Source organism: Argentina silus (genome assembly GCF_951799395.1).
Source record: "Argentina silus genome assembly, chromosome: 21".
NCBI lineage: Eukaryota > Metazoa > Chordata > Actinopteri > Argentiniformes > Argentinidae > Argentina > Argentina silus.
This window is the reverse complement of record NC_139675.1, coordinates 3,632,758-3,655,631: the sequence shown is the minus strand read 5'-3', so window position 1 is coordinate 3,655,631 and position 22,874 is coordinate 3,632,758. Positions and strand designations below refer to the sequence as shown.

At 48.9% G+C, this 22,874-nt stretch overlaps 1 protein-coding gene across 1 annotated transcript in view; it reads left to right on the top strand.

The window, feature by feature from the left end:
• The window catches only part of arhgap10 (Rho GTPase activating protein 10), a gene marked incomplete at its 5' end in the record, with an annotated part of 57,288 nt that extends 34,980 nt beyond the window's left edge, over nt 1-22,308 (top strand). The window contains 6 exons of the mRNA XM_083693228.1: nt 1,568-1,727; nt 5,513-5,648; nt 7,701-7,854; nt 16,094-16,174; nt 18,639-18,730; nt 20,868-22,308. Coding sequence (XP_083549354.1) covers nt 1,568-1,727; nt 5,513-5,648; nt 7,701-7,854; nt 16,094-16,174; nt 18,639-18,730; nt 20,868-20,956 — 712 coding nt within the window. The 3' untranslated portion in view covers nt 20,957-22,308. The remainder of the gene's footprint in view (nt 1-1,567; nt 1,728-5,512; nt 5,649-7,700; nt 7,855-16,093; nt 16,175-18,638; nt 18,731-20,867) is intronic.
• Nucleotides 22,309-22,874: the final 566 nt, after the last annotated feature.

The following is a 22,874-nucleotide window of genomic DNA, read 5'->3' as shown; positions in this document are numbered from 1 at the left end:
GTACATAATCCCCCTCCCCTCAGGCAATCAAACCTCTGGGATCTAATCTCAGAGAAACCTGCAGCAGATTTCTTCACCAGTGAAAAAGCAGCGCTATTGAAATTGAATTTGGATTATCCAGCGTGAAATTCTGCAGACTGGGAGAGAGGAGAAGAGGCGCAGCATAGATTTTTGAGAAGTTGGCGTACAGTCTTGTGTGTGTGCGCCTGTGTGTGTGTGTGCGCCTGTGTGTGTGTGTGTGTGTGTGTGTGTGTGTGTGTGTGCGCCTGTGTGTGCCTGTGTGTGTGTGCGTGCATGCCTGCCTGCGTGTGTGTGTGTGTGTGTGTGTTTGCATGCGTGTGCGTGCGTATGTGTGCGTGTGTGTGCGTGTGTGTGTGTATGTGTGTGTGTGTGTGGCCTCTCCTGCAGGGAGACAGAAGGAAAGCCAAAATTTCACACTGCTATCTGAAATGGTTTCAGCGTAGTGATAAATGCAAGTTGTCAGGGGCGTTTTTGTCTTCAAAGGGATCCTTTGAAGCATTTTAACTGTCTCTCTGCAGAGCGAGCAGAGTGAGCATACACCATAAGGTTCTGAGTTTAAAATCCTTACCTGTTACTTAAGAACAAAGTGTTTTCCGTTCTATGGATTTTATGAACTCAAGATTCAAGATTCTTTATTTGTCACGTGCATAAGTATGCAGTGAAATGCAAAAGTGACAGTGCCACAGAGTAGTGCAACAATACAATGAGTTTTAAAATAGAATAAAATAAAATAGAAGTACTAAAAATAACCTTTAATTTTAACTTTTAATTTAACTTTTAACTTTTAATCTCCAACGTCGTCAGTATATTCTGAGATGCGTATCTAGTAGTGATGTCTGTTGAGACACAAACTTTTGAAGAAGTTTTGAATGTTTGTATTTCTATTTTCTTGTCAAATGCATTTTGTTTTGATCTTCTCAAAAGCACCAGGGGATTCTGTGAGAAACATTAAAATGCAACTTGGCTCCCTCAACCACTATAACTGTTTTTAGATTTTTGTATCACCGATTTCTAGTTTTTGGTTTATCTGTCTGCAGTACAAAACTTTCCTGACATTTCATCAAAGTCAAGAGCAAATCTCCCCCAGAAGGATCAATTTGGAGAATACTCTTACTGCGAATCAGCAGAAAGTAAACTGAGAAACTTCAGAGTCAAGTCAGTAAAGTTTGGGAAAACAGATCAATTCTCCAGAAGGATGGATAAATGAGGATAAACTAGATACTTGTAAAGGTGCATCAGAGTCCCAACAACATGCATTCAGACATTCCATTCATTCAATAGTTCCATCTCTCTGGTCCTCATGGCCTTTTCTCTTTCTAGTTTGATGCCAGAGCAGGGAGCTGCAGTGACGGGCCTCTGAATGAGGTTATAGAAACACTCAGACTGACATTCAGAAGTCATTCTGCACACCAAGGTCTTGGTGAAAATGAAAATGATGATGGTTTGTGTGTGCGCGTGTGTGTGTGCGTGTGTGCGTGTGTGTGTGTGTGCGTGTGCGTGTGTGTGTGCGTGCGTGCGTGTGTGTGTGTGTGCGTGTCCTCCCCAGTGTGGCTGCCCACAGTAAACAGAACCTGATGACGGTGGCCAACCTGGGCGTGGTGTTCGGCCCGACTCTCATGCGGCCTCAGGAGGAGACGGTGGCCGCCATCATGGACCTCAAGTTCCAGAACATCGTGGTGGAGATCCTCGTGGAGCAGAACAAGAAGGTAAAGCGTTGTTCCCTTCAAAATGCGTCTCTAAACGGGGGAATGGTGATTTCGAGCTCATTTCAAAAGCACACCTGGTCTAAGTCCGCTTCTGACTGAGCATCTACAGAAAAGAGATTGATGAGATTGAGGTTGATGTGATTGACTGTCTTGGCTTCCCACTGCTGTCAGGATGGCAGAGTCACTACCTATCTTCTGCCGTAGACTGAAGACCTCCATCTCTTCAGGCTCCATCTTGACTGTCCCTCCTAAAGACCTCTTCACCCCCCAATACCCCTCTATACAGTTCCGCTATTGTTAATAAAAATGCAAAAATAATAATAATCCTTCCTTCTTCTAGCATTGTGACTGCCAATGGCCCGCGTAGATCTGTGTCTGCTAGATCTGCTTATGATGACTGATGTGTAGATGATTCACTTTCTTTAGACAAATGTAATTTGGCGCTGATGTCGCTTGGGATAAAAGCATCTGCTAAAAAGTCAAAATGTACATATCATCTGATTATAGACGTGTTATAGTCTTGACGATATGGCAGTTTACAGTATGCGGAATGCCTGGAGTATTCCCTGATCAGGGTAGGAAAATCTTGGGCCCCGACTTGTGATAACGTCATCAAGGACTTCCTTCCCTTCCCTTCCCATTAGAACAGTTTCTAAGTGACTTTTTACAGTGTTTTATTTTTCACTATATTGTCGTAACGTTTTTTATTGCTCCAGTAAAACATGCCCCTCTCAGATGTACTCTAAAGTCCCTGGCGTCTCTGCCAAGGGAGGAAAGGCTATGGGACTGGGGAAGCAACAGATTCTCTTTATTAGAAGCATGGAATTGTTTCTGCGGTTTCACAGGTCTGCCTGGTTATTTTCTGCAATGTTGCATAACACAGCGAAGATAGCAGATGAACCCAGTATCACGCTGCCCCGGCTGACATTGCTCCACTCTCCCCAGCTGTTGGGTTGCACAACAGCTATTCCCACTTTGCCCAACAGGGGGAGATCCATGTGCTTAAAAGCAGGATTGAAGGCTCTCCTGTGTACACTCATTGAGCACTTTATTAGGAACACCTGTACATCTTCTCATGGTGGAGGTGGTGTGATGGTGTGGGGAATGTTTTCTTGGCACACTTTGGGCCTGTTAATACCAATTAATCATTGCTTGAATGCCACAGCCTGTTTGAGTATTGTTGCTGACCATGTGGATCCCTTCATGGCCACAATTTACCCATCTTCTAATGGCTACTTCCAGCATGATAATGCACCATGTCACAAAGCAAAAGTCGTCTCAAACTGGTTTCATAAACATGACAATGAGTTCAGTGTTCTTCAGTGGCTTTCCCAGTCACCGGATCTGAATCCAATAGAACACCTTTGGGATGTGGCAGAACGGGAGATTCACAGCTTGAAAGTGCACCTGAAAAAACTCTGCAGGAATCGCGTGATGCAATCATGTCATCACGGACCAGAATCTCAAAGGAATGTTTCCAACATCTTGTGGAATCAATGCCACGAAGAATTGAGGCTGTTTTGAGAGCAAGGGGATATTACTATCCAGTATTAGTATAGTGTTCCTAATAAAGGGAGGTTCTACCCAGTATTAGTATAGTGTTCCTAATAAAGGGAGGTTCTACCCAGTATTAGTATAATGTTCCTAATAAAGGGAGGCCCTAAACAGTATTAGTGTAGTGTTCCTAATAAAGTGTTGGGTATATACAGTATCCACCTCCTGTGTCATCATGGTACTTTTGATTACATCTGCCGGGGAGGATACAGGCCTTTGCCCCTACCCTCCCTGAAACATTTGGGTTACGAACTCCCGTTTTTAACCTCTGCTGCCACAGTGGACATGTAATCTGCTTTCCATGTCAATAATCTGTGTCAATCCTCGGAGGGGGTTCATTCTCCCAGTCAAAGTAGAGAGAATGGGGGCGAGATTACTTTCTAATCTGCATTCAAACTATTTTTTGCCTGGCTGACGTGCGGAAGGCGAGCGCAGGGAAGAGCCGCAGACGGTTTGAAACGATAGCACCAACCCCGCTCCGCGCCCGTCATCCAACCCCGCTCCGCGCCCGTCATCCTGAGTTCATCGTCGTCTGTGACGGCTTTCACGTCCTAGACTGAGCTCAGCCGACCGAACCGCCTGTTTATCACAAGTTTTTTGTGGGAGGGAAATCTAAAGGTAAAAAGAGTTCAGACAGACAAGGTGATGAAATACTGTGTGTATGTCAGAAGGCAGTACTCCGAGTGTGAGCGGAAGCCCTGTAGAAAGTGCTGTGTTGGAGGGAGAGAGAAGGAAAGAGGGAGAGAGAGGGGGAAGGAGGGAGGGAGGGAGGGAGGCAGACAGACATTAGCTTTATTCCCAGCCACGTCTCTCCCCAGACTGTTGATATGTGGAGATGCCAGCTTCAGACAGTGTTTTACATTCACATCCATCTGCAGAGATAGAGAGAGAGAGAGAGAGAGAGAGAGAGGGAGAGAGAGAGAGAGAGAGAGAGGGAGAGAGAGAGATGGAGACAGACGGCTGTTACATTCTCAGTCATATCAGATTTCTCTCACTCACTCCATCTCCCTGCTTTCTCTTCCAAATTCTGTCTGCTTCTCACTTTTTTTTTCTCCCCTCACTTCCTTCTCTCACTGTTTCTCTCCCCACCTCCCTCTCTCCCCTCCTCCCTCTCTCCCCACCTCCCTCTCTCCCCTCCTACACTCTACACTCCCCCATCTCCCTCTCCTCCTCCTCTGTGATCCTCTGACTTTGCAGAGACTTCCTCTCCTCTCCTCTCTCTCCCTCTCCTCCTCCTCTGTGATCCTCTCAGACACTGCAGAGACTTTCTCTCCTCTCCTCTCCTCTCCTCTCTCTCCCTCTCTTCCTCCTCTGTGATCCTCTCAGACACTGCAGAGACTTTCTCTCCTCTCCTCTCCTCTCCTCTCCTCTCTCTCCCTCTCCTCCTCCTCTGTGATCCTCTCAGACACTGCAGAGACTTTCTCTCCTCTCCTCTCCTCTCCTCTCCTCTCCTCTCCTCTCCTCTGTCCGCTGCCTATTCTCTTTCAACCACATCTGAAGAGTGTGTGTGTGTGTGTGTGTGTGTGTGTGTAAACCGGGAAGGGGGGGGGTGCAGTGTAAACAAGCAGTACAATGAGCCGAGCCCACTCTCCAACCTCCGCACCCTGTTTATTTGACCCCGTCTACGCTCCTCCGCCAAGACTGGGTCGGCCCCCCCGAGCCCTGCCTGGCCTCATCAGACCCCCACACTCCTGGACTCGATGTGGTCTTAACTGTGCATCAGCAGTCCGGGGTCTCCGAGTTTTATCTGGGATGAAAGGTCCGTTTGATGTGCTGTTTTACAGGAGTTGCCCCGATGGGGGAGCAGTGAGCGTCTGGCCGGTCTCAGGGGGTACATGTAGTTACCCTCAAGCTGCCCGCTGCCTCTCAACTTACAGTACTTAGTCGGGGTGTTTGAAGTTCAAAATCCGCTTGTTCAGGGAGGTCAAACGAGGGCTCATTCGGGCTCAATACACCGGGATCTCGACTGCGTGGTGTCGGTGCTCTGACGGACAACGTGTACGCACGCACGCACACACACACACACACACAGAGAAACACACACGCACACAGAAACACACACACACGCACATAGAAACACACAGAAACACACACACCCACACAGAAACACAGAAACACACACACACACGCACGCACACAGAAACACACACACACCCACACAGAAACACCCACCCACACAGAAACACACCCCCACAGTGCTCTGACTATGAATACATTCCCTGTGGTTTCAGATCTTTGGAGATGTCCCGGAGGCATGTCCCTCTGTGGCCACGCCGGCCTTCTCCGCCCCCACCAGACAGTCCAAGAAGCTGAGCCGGCAGAACCGGCCCCTGGCCGTCTACAACCCCGCCTCTCTGGACATCCAAGGTAATGAAAGACTACAACTCCCAAACCATCCTCATTAGATAATCAGGATTTGATTAATTTAATGATTTCATATGACGACAACGCACACACACACACACACACTGCATCAGGTGAGCTGGTGCCATTGACTCCTGCCCTAGCTCCTGTTCCAGCTCCTACCCCGTGGCTTGTCAAAATCCCATTCCTCCCGGAATACTAAAGGAGGCCAAATCTGCTTACCAGACTGCCTCCCTTTATATCGCGCCAGCTTTTACCATGGGGCATTTTAATATCTGGGATGAACGTATAATCCTTTTTTTAACCTTTGTATCTTCAGTCTGGGCCCCGGATAATGGTTTTAAAGTGAGTTTTCTGAGTAGAGCGCAGGGTGAAAACAGCGTTTTGGAGTAGCGCGCGCGTGTCGCTCTGTGTGTGGTCAAACATGCCCCCGAGATATGGCCGTACTTGGAATAAGCCACTTGAAAGAGAAGTGTATTAACACATTGGTTCGGGTGAAGCTTTCCAAGAGGTATTGGATTTCTAAGGACGCTGCACTTTGCAGTGCCAGAAATATCATATTTTCCAGTGTAAGATAATTACAGATCAAGTTGTATGTTTTCGATGGGCTTTTATTGGACTTTCTAGGGTGTTTAAGGAGGGAAACCGAATGCGTCTTCGTCCAAAATAGAGAAGCAGAACAAATGTGTTAACAATATGTTGGCATGGTATAAAATAGATTCCCCCTTCCCCCCCCCCCAAAAAATCATCTGTCTCATTCGTAGGACAATAAGCAAGAGCTTTTGATAATGTTCTGTCTTTGGCTTCTCCCTGCAGTCTGGTCTTGTGTATTAACCAGATGTTGTTGAAATGAACGAGCATCCATGGTTGTGGTTGTTTGGCTCCATTGGACCAAGTCTTCAAGCAAAGTCATGAAGTCATTCTGAATAACCCGTTTAGCATGTAAATGTAAACACTGAGTGAAGGTTTCCATACTGTATCTAAAGTATACTATTGATGCTCCATCTCAACTCTCCCACCCAAAATGGGAAGCAGTGAACTTTTAATGATAGAAGAACAAGGTTTAACTCATTCCAGAGGTTTTTGCGGTCAAGATGAAGTAATCCGTCTTGTGTTCAATCTAGCCAGCCAAACAATAACAGTTACCATCATGTGCAGTGAATAGGGTTTCCTGTGGTCGAATCTCCTCCAGCTTCAATACAGCCTTGGAAGTGTAATCAAATGCAGAGTCGACTCGCCTGGTCTTCCTTCCCTGTATGTGTCTCTATCTCCCTCTGTGCACCCACCTGACCCCTGACCTCTCTCCACTCAGGGTAGCCTACGTACGACCGTACGGCATGTATGGGGCCCGGAGTTTTTCCCGACCCTACGACACGGACCGGGAAAAACCCAGGCCCCTACCGTATCATCTTTCGGGAATAAACCACGGCTCTCTCCACTCAGAGCAGCCTACGTACGACCGTACGGTATGTAGGGGCCCGGTGTTTTTCCTGACCCTACGACACGGACCGGGAAAAACCCAGGGCCCTAGACACCACGGGGGCAGTAAAAGCCACTGTTCTCTGGCACGGCAGGTTCTACTCTCAGCCCCTTTATGCATCTGCAGACAGTACATCTGCAAACACTTTCTCCCACGGAGCGGGCGGCCATTAGGTTTTATTGGAGTCCAGGGGACTTGGTTGAACACGGCTCGTTTAATATGGACTCCCGTACTGTCGGCCCGGGCTTTGGTGTGAGCCGGGACGGGAAGGGAAAGGAAGGGAAATGGAAGGGAAGGAAGGGAAATGAAACGCACTGCCCACGACTAAACAAGATGCATCCTTTTTTAACTTTAATTGCCGGTTTCACCGTGTCAGTGTTCTCTCTCTCTCTCTCTCTCTCTCTTTCTCTTTCTTAGTATGTCTACCCTATCTTTCTCTCTTTCTCTCTTTCTCTCTTTCTCTCTCTCTCTCTCTCTCTCTCTCTCTCTCTCTCTCTCTCTCTCTCTCTCTCTCTCTCTAAAAGTGGCCATTAACCGACGTTACCAATCAGTCTTCCTCCCTCCTCTCCTCCCAGTGTCGACGGCGGGGGACGGCTCCAACCTGGCCAATGACGAGGCGTCGCTGGGCAGCAACGAATCCGTGTCGTCCCAGTCGTCCACGGCGTCGGCCTCGGAGACGCCCCCGGAGAAGGCCAACCACGCCCCCATCAGCGCCAGCCTCAGCTCAGGGTACACACACACACACACACGCACACACACACACCCACACATACATACATGCATATACGCACACACACACATACACACACACACACACACACACATAAACAAACATACATACATGCATATAGGCACAGGCACACACACACAAACATACACACACACACACACACACAAACATACATGCACTCACACACATACATGCACACACATACATATCCACATACATGCATACGTATGGTCTTAACCCACGGGTGGGGGAGGCTGGTGGAGGTAGAAATCAGAGGACAGGCTCATTGTAATGCACGCGTGTTTGACACCATCCCTCATCCCTTCCCATGCATGTACAATGAGCCCTGTCTTTCTGACGTCTACCTCCGCCAGCCTCCCCCAGCCTCCCCCTGCCTCCTGCTCCCCGCTCCCAGCTCCCCCGAATCAGGGATCAACCATCGACTCTGAATGACTGAACACACCAAAGTCTACACTTATGAAACTTTCACCCGGTCCCCCCTCCTGGTCCCCCCCCCCCCCCGCCACCCCACATCCAGATCTGCTGTTGTCTCTGACTCAGAGAGAGAGAGAGAAAAAAAAGAAGAGAAAAGTGGAGTTTGAGTTGCAGTCTGGGTCCAAGTGTTTCCTTGCCACTGTGGCGCTGAGTCACCAAGGACGTTTTGGCGCTGATTCTGTCGTTTGCACATCCGCTTCATTCTGCTCTAATTAAAACGCCGTCCTTGTCACCTGACGACTAGTCTCGCCTCGACTAGTCTCATCCAAAGTGTTTTAAGAATCCTCCTCCCCCTCCTCCTCCTCCTCCCCCTCTATTATTTTGTTCATTTCATTTCAAAAGTTTGGGCCCCCTGCCCCCCTCGTGCTCTGTGTCTCTGTCTCCCTCCCTCTCTCCCTCCCTCCCTCCCTCTCTGTGCAGTCCTTGGGCCTTTTTGTTGTTTTCAGCCCACAGCTTGCCTTGAATGCTGATGTGAGAGGTAATAATATTGGGTTATGCTGTAGATGTTGGGCTCTCTTTCTCTCCCCCCCCCCCCTCTCTGTCTCTCTCTCTCTCTCTCTCTCCCTCTCTCTCTCTGTCTGTCTCTCTCTCTCTCTCTCTCTCTGTCTCTCTCTCTCTCTCTCTGTCTCTCTCTCTCTCTGTCTCTCTCTCTCTCTCTCTGTGTCTCTGTCTCTCTCTCTGTGTCTCTCTCTCTCTCTCTCTCTCTCTCTCTCTCCCTCTCTCTCTGCAGTGTATTATGTCTGCAGAATCACCTTGAAATAAACTTTCTGTCCCCCCCCCCCTCTCTTTCTCTCTCTCTCACCCTCTCTCTGGGTCCCTCGCTCCACCTCTCTCCCTCTCTGTCTCTCTCTCTCTCTCTCTTTCTCTCTCTCTCTCTCTCTCTGAGAAGTTCTCAGTGCAGTGAGGTTGGCTCACAACAGCAGGCCTCTGCAAAGGAAAACAAATCAGCCCATACTTAACACAGGAAGATGTGCTATCTCTCTGGGGTTGTCGCCTGCTTGACTGTTTTAGCGACTGTGTGTATGTGTGGGTTTTGTGTGTGTGTGTGTGTGTGTGTGGTTTTTGAGCTTGTATGGTTTTGCCCTGTGTGTGTGTGTGTTTTTGCGCATTGTTGTGTGTGCGTGTGTGGTTTTTGAGCTTGTATGGTTTTGCCGTGTGTGTGTTTTTGCGCATTGTTGTGTGTGTGTGTGTGTGTGTGTGTGTTTTTGCGCATAGTTGTGTGTGTGTGCGCGCGGGGCACAGCATGTTACAACCGGAGCGTTGGCTCGGCCTCTCTGCCGCGGCCGACAGACGGAGCTCCCGCTTCCGTAACGCCACCCTGTTTTCCTCCTCTTCTTTTTCTTCCCTCTCTCGCGCCGTTGTTTTTTTCCCCGCGGGCGTCGCGGCGGCGGACGGAAGGAGTGACCGGGAGGAGGTCGTAAATCTGCTCCTTGTTTGTTTGGGTAGACAGGTGGCGCGCGCGTCAGCCGTGGAAACCGTCCTGACATTGGGAGATATTCATCTTCTTTACCCGTACAGCACCGGCCCTGTCCCTTACCGAGGCTCGCCCCATATGTCACCCACCGTCACCACGTCTCCGCCGACCATAAATCTTGGCGGCGTCTGGGTCGGTGGCGGCGGCGGTGAGGCAAGGGCGTGTTTGCACAGCGCCTCCCTGGCAGGGGGCACGGGCACGGGCACGGGCAGGGGCGAGCGCCACGGCACATTCCAAACACCAGAGGAATACTGAATCCCTAATCCCCCCTCCCCTCCTCCCCCCTCCCTCCCCGCCCCCCACCCCTTCGATCTGAGCGGTGGATTGGATGGATGTAAGCAGCGGTAGGGTAATAAGCCTAGCTCCAGACCCTGCCCTCTGGTTGGCCCGGTGAGAAACGTTGGCCTGTCGCTTTCCACCTACCCCCGTCCCCCTCCGATCTACAGCAGCGCCTCGGGGCGAGGGGGTCGTGTGGGAGCGTTTTTGGAAAACCGGGAGAGTTTGAGAGCCGAGCTACAGGTCCTGCCACGCTGGAACGTGCGATCACACGGCGCTCTGTGACGACGCACCTGGAATGTTATTTACAGAAGTCCATCTGTTCCAGAATAGCTGCCTCTGCTGCTTCTTGCTTCTGGGAAAATCTGCATCATCATACACAAATACAACCACAATGCACTGCCTCTTACAATAACTCTCTCTCTGTCCCTCCCTCCCTCCCTCTCTCTCTCTCTCTCTCTGTAGTATGATTTATCTTCTCCGCCAACATCAATGTCTCGCCTCATTTCTCCTCTTTCTTCCCCCTAATTCTGTCTCGGTGTCTCCCGGTAGCGCTCCTGTTTACCCTGTAGCGCTCCTTCTTTCCCTCCTCCTCCTCCTCCTCCTCTTCTTCTCATCTCCCCTCTCTTGGCGGACAGCTGTGGATCATAGAATGGTGGGTCCACGCTCGTTTCCTGCCCACCCAAAGCGCGGGTAGTCAGGCGGGCTCGGCTGGCGATAGACGATAGCCCCCCCCAACCCCCTGCCCCCCCCCCCCCCCCCCCCCCCTCAAGGCCTGGAGGCTCTGGGATGAAATTCCTGCTATAATAGGAACCAGGCAGCAGTGTACCTCTACGGGAGCATGTCTCCATCTGTGTGTGTGTGTGCAGTAATCATATGTGTGTGTGTGTGTGTGTGCAGTAATCATATGTGTGTGTGTGTGTGTGTGTGTGTGTGTGTGTGTGTGTGTGTGTGTGTTAATGTAAGCGAGCCTCATTGGGTTTGTTATGACCAAAGCATACTAAGGATCTATCTCTGAAAATACACACTACTAGGTAGACTCTATACATACACTCACTGAGCACTCTATTAGAACACTATACTAATACTGGGTAGAACCTCCCTTTGTTAGAACACTATACTAATACTGGGTAGAACCTCCCTTTGTTAGAACACTATACTAATACTGGGTAGAACCTCCCTTTGTTAGAACACTATACTAATACTGGGTAGAACCTCCCTTTGTTAGAACACTATACTAATACTGGGTAGAACCTCCCTTTGTTAGAACACTATACTAATACTGGGTAGAACCTCCCTTTATTAGGAACACTATACTAATACCGGGTAGGGCCTCCCTTTGCTTTCAAAACAGCCTCAATTATTCGTGGCATTGATTCCACAAGACGTTGGAAACATTCCTTTGAGATTCTGGTCCGTGATGACATGGTTGCATCACGCAGTTCCAGATTGGAATTGCAGATTTTTCAGGTGCGCTTTCAAGCTGTGAATCTCCCGTTCTACCACATCCCAAAGGTGTTCTTGGACCTGGATGTGTAACCATAGTCACCAGCCCAGACCCAGCTCAGCTTGTTTCGGCTCTGCATTGTGATCAGGGTACAGTACACTAGCCCAGAAATCAGGGAAGACTGTGCCTTTTAGATAGTAAATGAACAAAACAGAGACCCTTCCATTTCAGAAACATACAGTAGGTTGACAGTGTGGAGGCCTGGGCCGCAGTTATTTGGCCTCTCAGAATTACTTTTCAGTCAGAACCCTGTTTGGGTTCCCTTAGAACATAAACATACAACATAAAAGACCAGCCATGAATGGAAGGCCACGGAAGACGGCGTGTTTGAGTGGTGCGCTGGTCCCAAGCCGATGTAATTGGTTGAGAGGAAGAGTGTGTGTGTGTGTGTGTGTGTGTGTGTGTGTGTGTGTGTGTGTGTGTGTGTGTGTGTGTGTGTGTGTGTGTGTGTGTGTGTGTGTGTGTGTGTGTGTGTGTGTGCGTGTGTGTGTGTGCGCACGCATATCACAAACCTCTCTTGTGAGACAGTTAAATGCCACATCACAAGGATTCTCTGAGAGAGTGTTGAGTGTGTGTATGTTCCACCATGTCCAAGTCATGAATCTAGTGGTCCTTTGTTGAGGTTGGTCAAGTTGGTGGTGCTGATCCGTGGGTGCGTGCGTGCGTGCGTGCGTGCGTGCGTGCGTGCGTGCGTGCGTGCGTGTGTGTGCGTACATGCGTACCAGGGAGAACTTTTTTTTAAATTATTAACATTTTATTTTATTAAAAAAATGTATTCAATTAAAATGAAATTGAAATATTTTTAATAAATTCATTACCCCTACCTAGAGGATTACATGAAGGCTCAAGATGGAAAATGTTTAATGAAATAGCATTTCGGTGATGTCAAATTATAAACTGGGTCAACTTGACCAGCAGCACAACAGCAAGGCACGTCATGCTTTTCTCCATGAAAGACCAAAAGTAGGAGGAAATGTTCTCGTTCCCGAATGTTCGGGCCCTCATGAGTCGTTCCCTTCTCTGAGAGGTTCTTCAAGTACAGGCCCTGATCATGTTTTAGAAAAACAATTTTTAAAAGCTATTTTTTTGCAGCCGCCATGAAATGATTTCCCGCTTTGGCTTAGCTGTAATTGTGGAGAAGCAATTTTTTGGATGAATCTATTTCCCATCGGTTCGTTTGACAGGTTTCTAGGGCAACCGTGTGGCATTCAGTGAATATTGTGAACTGTTTATCCTGACATCATTTAGATTTGTGCTTGACAGATCCTCACAGATGACAATTAATTGCCATTCGATCCGTAACATTTTATCCTGTTAAAGTCTTGATTTGAAGAGGAGTGTGTGGATCCTCGAGTGTCTCTGAGAGTGTGTGCGTGCGTGCGCGTGCGTGTGTGTGTGTGTGTGTGTGTGTGTGTGTGTGTGTGTGTGTGTGTGTGTGTGTGTGCGTGCGTGTGTGCGTGCCAACCAGAGTTGGCATCTCCCTTTGTCTCTGTGTATGTGTGGCTGTTCACACACCTGCAGTGAGGCCAAAGTGTCTCCTCTCCTCCTCCACCTCCCCTTCTCCTCTCCTCCTCCACCTCCCCTTCTGCTCTCCATCTTTCCTCCCATCCCCTTCTCCTCGCCTCCCTTCCTGCCACCCCCCCTTCTCCTCTCCTCCTCCACCTCCCCTTCTCCTCTCCTCCTCCACCTCCCCTTCTCCTCTCCATCCTTCCTCCCATCCCCTTCTCCTCTCCATCCTTCCTCCCATCCCCTTCTCCTCTGCTCCCCCCGTCCCCTCCCCTGCCTCCCTAACCCTGCCCTCTCCTCCACTCCCACTCCCCTCTCCTCTACCCCACTCCCCTCTCCTCTACCCTCTCTTCCCCCCCCCCCCCCAGGCCCAGGGCCCATCAGACAGTGTGGGTGCTGCTCCAGGTTAAAGAGTGGATTTGCTGCACTGCAGCGTGTCTGTCCCACCATGCTGATGTGGAGCAGCCAGGCACCACCATGGCCCTGCCGCTGCAGAGCCATAAATCACACACGCACACACTCACACACACACACACTGGCCTGACTGGACATGATCAGACCCCTGATGGAGGGAGGGAGGGAGGGAGGGAGGGATGGAGAGAGAGGGGCATGGAGGACAGAGAGAGATTGAGGAGAGAGAAGGGGGGGCTGGGGGGGGTGTAACGGAGATGTAGCAGAGAGAGAGGGAGAGAGAGAGAGAGAGGGAGGGAGGATGGTGGGGAGAGGAAAAGAGAGAGCGAGTGAGAGTGAGTTCACCTCCACCTCCATCTCCACAAGGTCCCCCCCCCCCCCTCCTGACGTCCCCTCAACGTCAGCACTAACCTCCATCCCCCGCCCCCCCCCCTGCCTGTCCCTCTGGCCCCTCCCCAGCTGCTCCCTCTAATTGCCTTTATTAGCGTCCCTATGGGAGCGACGGCTAGCAGCAATTGACTCATTATGTGCTGTATTAGCATTGGCCCTGAGGCAAGCATGGAGCACAGAGGGAAGCCTGGCTCTCTCAGGCTCTCTGTCTCTCTCTCTTCCTCTCTCTCTGTCTCTCTCTCTTCCTCTCTCTCTGTCTCTCTCTGTTTGTCTGTTTGTCTGTCTGTCTCTCTGTCTTTCTGTCTGTCTCTCTCTATCTCTGTCTGTCTGTCTGTCTGTCTGTTTCTCTCTCTCTCTCTCTCTCTCTCTCTGGTTGGCGTGGTACTGTGTAGTAGTATGGATATGGACCCTGCTGAAACTCAAGTTTTATATAATATATAAGATTTATATTCCAAAAATGTTTTAGGAAAAACAGTAGAATGAGGGCAGCTCTGAACTTTCACAGTTATGAATAATACTCCACCTGCTTTCCCAGGTGAATGTTTTATTCATGCTGGATTGTGTCTCTCTCTCACTCTTTCTCAATCAAGGACAATTGTGCAACATGTGTTCAGCCTCCTATTAGTCATAACAGTTCTGAAAGCATCAGGCGAAGTGTGGGGTACTAATGGTTCTCTTACTAATGACATTCAGATTTACATAAAAAAAACTGTTGTCTTCGTCCCCCACAGATGACCTCTAATACTGTGCATTCTGCTGTACTCCCGTCACAGATACGCTGGTGAAGCTTGCACCTTGTGAAGGTCTGGCTATTACCGTTATACTGTACTTTTTAAAGGTTATTTTTTTTAGAGTGGGGCAGTCCCACTCTTATAGCTTTTCAGTTTGTATTGGATAGAGACAGGAGAGAGAGACAGGAGAGTAAGGAGGAGAGGGTGTGTCAGCAGGGCGTGGGCCAGATTGTGACCCCAGAAGTCAGATGTGGAGAGGGGGAGACAAACTTATTTCCAGGACTTAGAGAAACTGTGGCCGGACTTGAAAAGGCCTGAAGGTGGTTGTACACTGTGTCACACTGCCGTCCCCATCTCTGTCCCAAAACGTGTCAGAGTGAGACCAGAGGCTGGGCTGTACAAACTGCCTCTGGACCGGAGGAGGAGGAGGAGGAGGAGGAGGATGGCTGCTGCTCTTCTGTGGCTTTGCTCTCAGCTCTCCTCCAACCTAAACAGGGCAGCCTGCACTCCCTCTCTCTACTTCTCCCTCTTACTTTTTTTCTCTTTCTCTCTCTCGCTCTCTCGCTTTATTTTTCTCTCCCTTCCTCCCCTCCCTTTTTCTCGCTCTCCCTTTCCCCCCCCCCCCTCTCTCCTGTACGGGATGCCAGGTTCAGAAACCCCCCCACCCCCCACCCATGCTCTAATGTCCGACTGTACTGGTACTGTAAACCCCCCCCATCCATGCTGTAATGTCCTACCATGCTGTTACTGTAAACCCCCCCCCCCCATCCATGGTGTAATGTCCTACCATGCTGTTACTGTAAACCCCCCCCCCCCCATCCATGGTGTAATGTCCTACCATGCTGTTACTGTAAACCCCCCCCCCCCATCCATGCTGTAATGTCCTACCATGCTGTTACTGTAAACCCCCCCCCCCATCCATGCTGTAATGTCCTACCATGCTGTTACTGTAGACCCTCCCTCCCACCCCTCCCACCCCCCCATCCATGCTGTAATGTCCTACCATGCTGTTACTGTAAACCCCCCCCCCCCCCCCCCCCCCATCCATGCTGTAATGTCCGACTGTACTGGTACTGTGAGATGCCTCAGCCCCAACGCTGATGCTCCCTCCCTCTCCTTCATCATTAACGTCTCAGTGAGTTACGACTGCTTTCAAAGTTGCTTGGGAAAACAGCTGAGTCATGTAGATCCAGGCCTGATCTAGAACTGGAGTCGAGGGTGGAGGTCGTAAGGTCACCGGGGCGGAATCTACACACACACACACACTGTTGGCTGAGCGCCTGTGTGTCATTGTGATGTTGGCACTGGCCTGTGGCTACAGACATTTGACCCCTGTGTGTGTGTGTGTGTGTGTGTGTGTGTGTGTGTGTGTGTGTGTGTGTGTGTGTGTGTGTGTGTGTGTGTGTGTGTGTGTGTGTGTGTGTGCGCGTGTGTGTGTGATTTTGCAGGTCCTGTGAGGCTGCAGCCTCCTGGATGAATTCAGGAGCCCCCACCACCGCTGTGGACGATGGAGACGGACCAGAGGAGAAGTGAGGCCTACTCTTTCATTTTCTATTGTCTTCTGTTCAACTCTCCTCTCCTCTCCTCTCTTTGAAATGTCACACTTGAATCATCTCCAACTAGTTTTTTACTTCCTGGCTTTTCTAGACAAAAATCCTCAAAGAACAGACACACCAGGTGGCACATTGACGGAGCTATATGGGAAAAGTAACACCAGATATCACTAGGAGCAGTTCTCAATCAATTGTGTGGAACGGTTGTTTGACTCACTCGCAAAAAAACGCTGGTAAAGACAGTTTGGAGTTATATTTATCTCTGGGGGGCTAACTTTACAGTCTAACACACTTGCCCCAGCACACTTCAGAGCTCGACATGTACTTTGACATAAATGGCAATTTTTCTGACTGTTTCTGTGTCATTGTGCAATAAAATTGTGCAGCACCAGGATCCAACAAACGTCAAAATGACTAATGTGGGCCTTTAAATTTAGTGTCTGAGTCTTTTCAGATCATTGGAGATGATTTGGGCACGACATTTCAAACATGCTAATTTAGGTCCATTCACTTTTTGTTAGAAATGCTACCAGTTAGCGCTTTAGTGATAGTGCCCAGATAAGCGGAACCAAAGTGTTGGTTGAAGTCCGTCCTTGTCCGTAGGCTCCTTTCAGGGTAAGGAACCAAATATGTGGTTTTGTAATTTGGGCCGACTATTCCTTAAAGCCCTCCACAATAGACACAATGCTTTAAGACTCGACAACCATTTCTCACTCACTCTTTTAATCAGCCCAGCACACGGAGGGAGCTCCTGTACACGCTTCCATATTATTAATTCCTTCACAACTGCCATCTTGCTCATTTCCTCCACGTACTGCACTGTATATCTACTCCTGTCAGATGTTTTATTCACTCTCACACTGCTACTCAGTCAGTCAAACTCTCTGATTAACTCACTCCTTTATTTAAATAGTCTCTCTCACTCTCTCCAGGCAGGCAGGCAGGCAGGCGGGAACACACACACACACACACACACACACAGACACACTCTCACACACACACACAGACACACTCTCACACACAGACACACTCTCTCACACACACACACACATACTATTTGAGTGGACTCACAGGGACTATGTAGCAGCTTTGAAATTGCTGAGGGGCAAGTCATTGTATGGGCCATCCGTGTTATTTGCATATATTGTAGATACAGACCATCATTCCTCCATATGCTGTTTCAGAAGAATGAGCTATACATATTTAAACTCCTGAAGCACAGGTGAAGATAATCACATCAACAACTCAAACTGACTGCAAACTTTCTTAGTTTGTTGTTGTTGTTGTTGTTGTTGTTATTTCGCTTTTTTCTGGCACTCTTCGCCTACAATGTTGTTGCACAGTGGAAAGTGTATGAAATATTTATCAGGGTGATATTGAAGGCTGAGTTCTCTTCATGGTGATGCTGCTGCTGGTTGAGATAACTGTTTGCAAAAGGGGCAAAACAACCTTGCAGCCGAATAAACACGGATTGTTTTGTCAAGGCCAAAACGTGCCTGTTACCTGCGTATGCGGGGCGGGACTGGACTGTAATGCCTTTGACAACCCTGTTTCTTTTCTTTTACCTCAAACTCACTTTTATAATGTTCGTCTCAAAGCCGGTATAACCGCCCCCAGTATAGACCTGGGTCTGAATAAGAACTGCCCGGGCGGACTTCAACAGGAATTTCTACTCTGCGTCTGTTTGTGTGGAAAAACCAGGCTTTAGAATTTCCTCCAGTTTTTAATTATCTCAGAATAGATGGTTGTCTGCGGCTGGGCTGCCGTGCGTGTCTGCAGCTCGCCATACAACCAGTCCTGGGAGGGAGGGAGGGAGGGGAGGAGAGGAGAGAGAGAGGGGTAGGGAGAGAGAGAGGGAGAGGGAGAGAGGGGTAGGGAGAGACAGAGAGGTAGAGAGAGAAAAGGAGAGGGAGAGAGAGAATATTCATGATGAGTGTTCATCCTGTACACTGGCTGGGTCTAGACTCCAGATAGCACCCGAAGAGTCGCCCCCACTCCCCCCAAAAGTTCTTGTGCTTATTGGGCCCTGCTGATTCTGTTAGAGAGAGAGAGAACAGCAGAGAGAGAGAGAACAGCAGAGAGAGAGAGAGAGAGCAGCAGAGAGAGAGAGAACAGCAGAGAGAGAGAGAGAACAGCAGAGAGAGAGAGTGAGAGAGAGAGAACAGCAGAGAGAGAGAGAGAGAACAGCAGAGAGAGAGAGAACAGCAGACAGATAGAGAGAGAACAGCAGAGAGAGAGAGATAGAACAGCAGAGAGAGAGAGAACAGCAGAGAGAGAGAGAGAGAGAGAGAGAACAGCAGAGACAGAGAGAGAGAGAGAACAGCAGAGACAGACACAGAGAGAGAGAGAGAGGGACGGAGGGATGGCCGGACCCAGATTGAACTGTGTAGTAATCCTCTTCCCAAGCTTTGCCAGCTCACTGATTACCTTCATTTCTCAGTGTCCCAGGCAGGAAGGCCAAGGCGGTGTACCCGTGCGAGGCTGAGCACGTCTCTGAGTTGTCTTTCCAGGTCGGCGCAATATTCAACGCTGGTAAGTGTTATCACCAGACACCAGTCGCTCACTCACCAACCAGCCCCGCATATTGGATTCAGGAGGGAACCGGATAGCCAATCTGATCATCAATTGGAAGGGGATAGGAGGGAGAGAGAGAGAGAGAAAGAGGGATGAGAAAGAGAGAGAGAGAGAGAGAGAGAGACACAAATTTACTCTCCAATCCATCTGAGAAGCGGCTTGAGGGAGCTATAATCACTCACAAAGGGGAAATGAGGGCTTTGGGAGAGCTTCCTCTGTTTTGATTCTGTGTCTCCTCTCTCCTCTGTGACAATGCCAGGGAGACGCAATAGAGAGAGTCCGTCCTTACAAGAGGACATGGCCTGATGTCCTTGAGCGAGGCACTATATTAGCAGCCAGTTAAACATGACTGCGTGCCTATTCAAGAATGAACATATTATTCGGGACTATCTTCCCATGTTTTCATTTTTAACAAAGCTCCTTAGCTGATATTGAAACCGACAATGAATGATCTTATTTTTGAAGACATAGGCCCTCCACTGTCAATTGCCAATGCATTCATCGACAGGTGATAGAAACCGCCCAAGCCAGAGCAAAAAACGCCACTTTTCTGACGACGCCTCGTGTAGGCCTGTGCAGTATCCCTGTTGCCACATACCTCACCTAACATGGTTGAAATATGCTCAATCAATAAAACAGCTCACTGGCATAACTTTATTTAATATCAGTTGGATTTCCATCTCATGAGAAGTCATATTCTGTGAAAAGAACCTACACCCGCGCAGTGAAGGAGCCAAATATCACATATCGTATGAACCAGAGGCGTTATTATTAAATACTGGCCCTCGACGAGACGGAAAAGATGTATCAACATATCTCCACCGGTATATTTAATGAAATGTACTGAGTCTGGCCAGGAATGCATTGGAGAAGCATCTGGTTGCCAACTAACCTTTCTGACTGGCTGTGTGTCTCGTATCCAACCTGTCAGGTCGGCAGCACCGTCGACCAAGAGCAACAAACCAGGCCTCCACAAGTGTGTTTGTAGTTTAGGTTTGATCAAGCCTGCGATGCCGCCCCTTTTTAACTCACCAACTGCCAAACGATTCCGGAACACTCACCACCTAGAGTGCCAAGTGTTCTATGTGGAGTTTACCTAGCAACAACACTCTGATTGGCTACAAAATGATTTTTTCTTCAATAAAGTCGCCTTTGGCGCTCTCGAATGTTGACCGTTTGGGCGACTCTATTCACCCTCGGCACTGAATGAGTTAAATCCTTGTCTCAGCTCGTTGATTCGTGTCTACAGTCACGCATGAGGCCACAAGGCAGATAATATTGCTCACCACCTTCCAGCATTGGAGCTCACGAAGGTTCAGGCAGGCAGATCAAGGAGGACGGCAGCTGGAGCCACCTCACTTTATGCAAAACATGTCACGTGTTCATGGGACAGGCTTGAAGAGCCGAGTCTGCAGAACTCCAACGTAGCTGAGCAGTTGTTCGCCACTGGCTGTGCGAGTACGTTTTGGGCTTCCCACCCACCGCCCCAGCCTCCACCCCAGCCTCTGCCCCACCCACCGCCCCAGCCTCCACCCCAACCACTGCCCCAGCCTCAGACCCACCGTTCTCCCCAGCCTCCGCCCCAGCCTCCGCCCCAACCACTGCCCCAGCCTCCACCCCAGCCTCAGACCCACCGTTCTCCCCAGCCTCCACCCCACCCACCGTCCCACCCTCCACCCCACCCTCCACCCCAGCCTCCACCCCACCCTCCACCCCACCCAGCCAAACCTAATGTATTACCATTTTCATTCAACTATTATCCTATTAACAACCTATGTGGGTCTTGACTGATCGTAGTAGAGTGGGGAAGTACGACACCACTTCTCTGTGTGTTCAGTGTGTGTGCGTTCTCTCTGCCATCTGTGGTTTCTTTATTACCAGAAAGATGCAGATCTGTTTCCCTCCACAGTTACACATAGTTCTGCTGTGTTTCCTGACAATGATTGAGTACCGGACGTTTAAGACCGCTGTCTCCGCCTCTAACTCCGGTTCTCCTCTGTCTGCCACCTCCCCCTCCGCCCCCCGTCTCCCCCTCCACCCTCCGCCCCCCGTCTCCCCCTCCACCCCCCTGTCTCCCCCCTCTCCCCCTCCACAGTGACTCCGTCCAGGGAGCCAGGCTGGCTGGATGGGGAGCTGGAGGGGAAGAGGGGCCTCATCCCCGAGAACTACGTGGAGATGCTGTAGCGTAACCCAGAGGGCGTCCACCTCTCCTCTCTCTCTCTCTCTCTGCTGTCCTCTTATACATGGTATCCATGGACTCAATGTCAACACACTCCCGTTCTCAAATGCAGACTTTCCTCTCTCCTATGCCTTCAACGCCAACTCCCACAACCCCCCCCCCCCCGGCGGTTACAGACCGGCCCGTTGGTCAGCTTTGACACGGAATCCACCGGCCCAGTGAGACCAATCAGCAGTGAGGATGTCAACGGTCTGGCATAGAAACAGGATAAACACACCAAGGTGCCTTAAACACCGAGACAGAGTTGAAATGGTTGGCTATGCTTGGAGATTATGAGGTTGTATTCTTTGTATTCAGTTTTAAGAGGTTGCATGTACTGTAATTTTTAGGAATGTTTCGATACTCCTCACGAGACTCATCAATATATTTTATGTAATTGGCACGTTGATTGCATGTCTTTTTAGAATGTGAAACACAATATCCTATTTTTGTGTAGTTTTAAACCATTGTTTGGCCAACCATTGTGACAGAAGCACACTCCCAACCATTCTAGAACCCGCTGTGCCAGAATGGTTCCGATGCTTCCATGTTCTGTTCCGACACTCCGAGACAATCTGGACGAAGACAATTCTACCTTGTTGCAAGACTTCGCTACGTTATCAGTATGCAAATCAAGGCAGATCTATAGTGACAGACAGAATTCCGGGTCTTTTTCATTACGTGTGGGAACGTGCAAAACAGAGTGGGATTTTTATTGACTATAGGTTTTATCGATCCATATTTGACGCTGTTCAGGGATTTCTGAACAGAGAATTGACGAAAATGAGATGGCCCCTCATCTTTCTCTCTCTCTCTCTCTCTCTCTCTCTCTCTCTCTCTATATATATATATATATATATATAATTCTGTACATAGACCAATTGATGGAATGATAACGTCAATAAATTAACGTTTTGTTATTGTTATCACAACCACAAATGCAGTATTTTCAAAGTCCTACGTCTGTGCTGTGTCTATAGATATTCACTTCAAAAGGCCGCAAATGTCAGGTATATTTTACAAATCCTCCTCTTGCGGTCAACTCTTTTCAGGTTGGGTATTTTTCTTTGCATTTGGAGTGGTGTTCACATTGTAAGTATACACACACACACGTCACATACCTTTATTCGCCCGCCGTTCAACAAAGCTGGTTTCATTTTTCTAAGAGCTTTTGTTCTCTGGTTTGTTTTTGTTTTGGATTGCATTTGCAGTAATTTAAGACATTGATTTATGACATTTGTAAAGGGTCTTGGCATCAATTTCATTTTTGTAACATTGGATATCCTCTTGATCAATGTCAAATAAATAAATAAATGTTTATTCTTTACTGAGTTACGTATTCTTCCCTCATGCACAAAGTGTACACAAACAAAACGTTGTTTTAATGATAACTAAAGTAAACAGTGGCGCGGCAGACTGAATCACTCCTCCAAACGTTTCTCTCTGATTAGAAAATGAAATCACTGTTACAACCTCGACTCATTACAGTTTCAATCAAGTTGTGTTTGCACTGAAAGAAGATTTCTGTGTATTCCTAAAACAGAAAGGGCATTCTGTTCATCATTGAGTGTGCTACAGAGGATCATGTTCAAAATGGAGGCCATGTTTGTGTACGGGAGGCTCACTCCAACTGCTTGCTCTGTGGTGCAAACTGGTAGCCTAGTTACTAGTTAAGAGTTTTACTCTTTGTTTGACTCCTTTAGTACTACAGTATGTTGTGTACACCACAATAACTGTCAGTTGGTAGAGCATAGCTTAGCATAGTGCTTCTGCTAAATGGTATATACTGTATTGTAGCCTCTGGGATCATTTATAATGACAGTGGTAGTTCCCATGCAGGATATTCCTGTCCTGTGTTTCCTACGCCGAGTCCTCCAGCTTGCA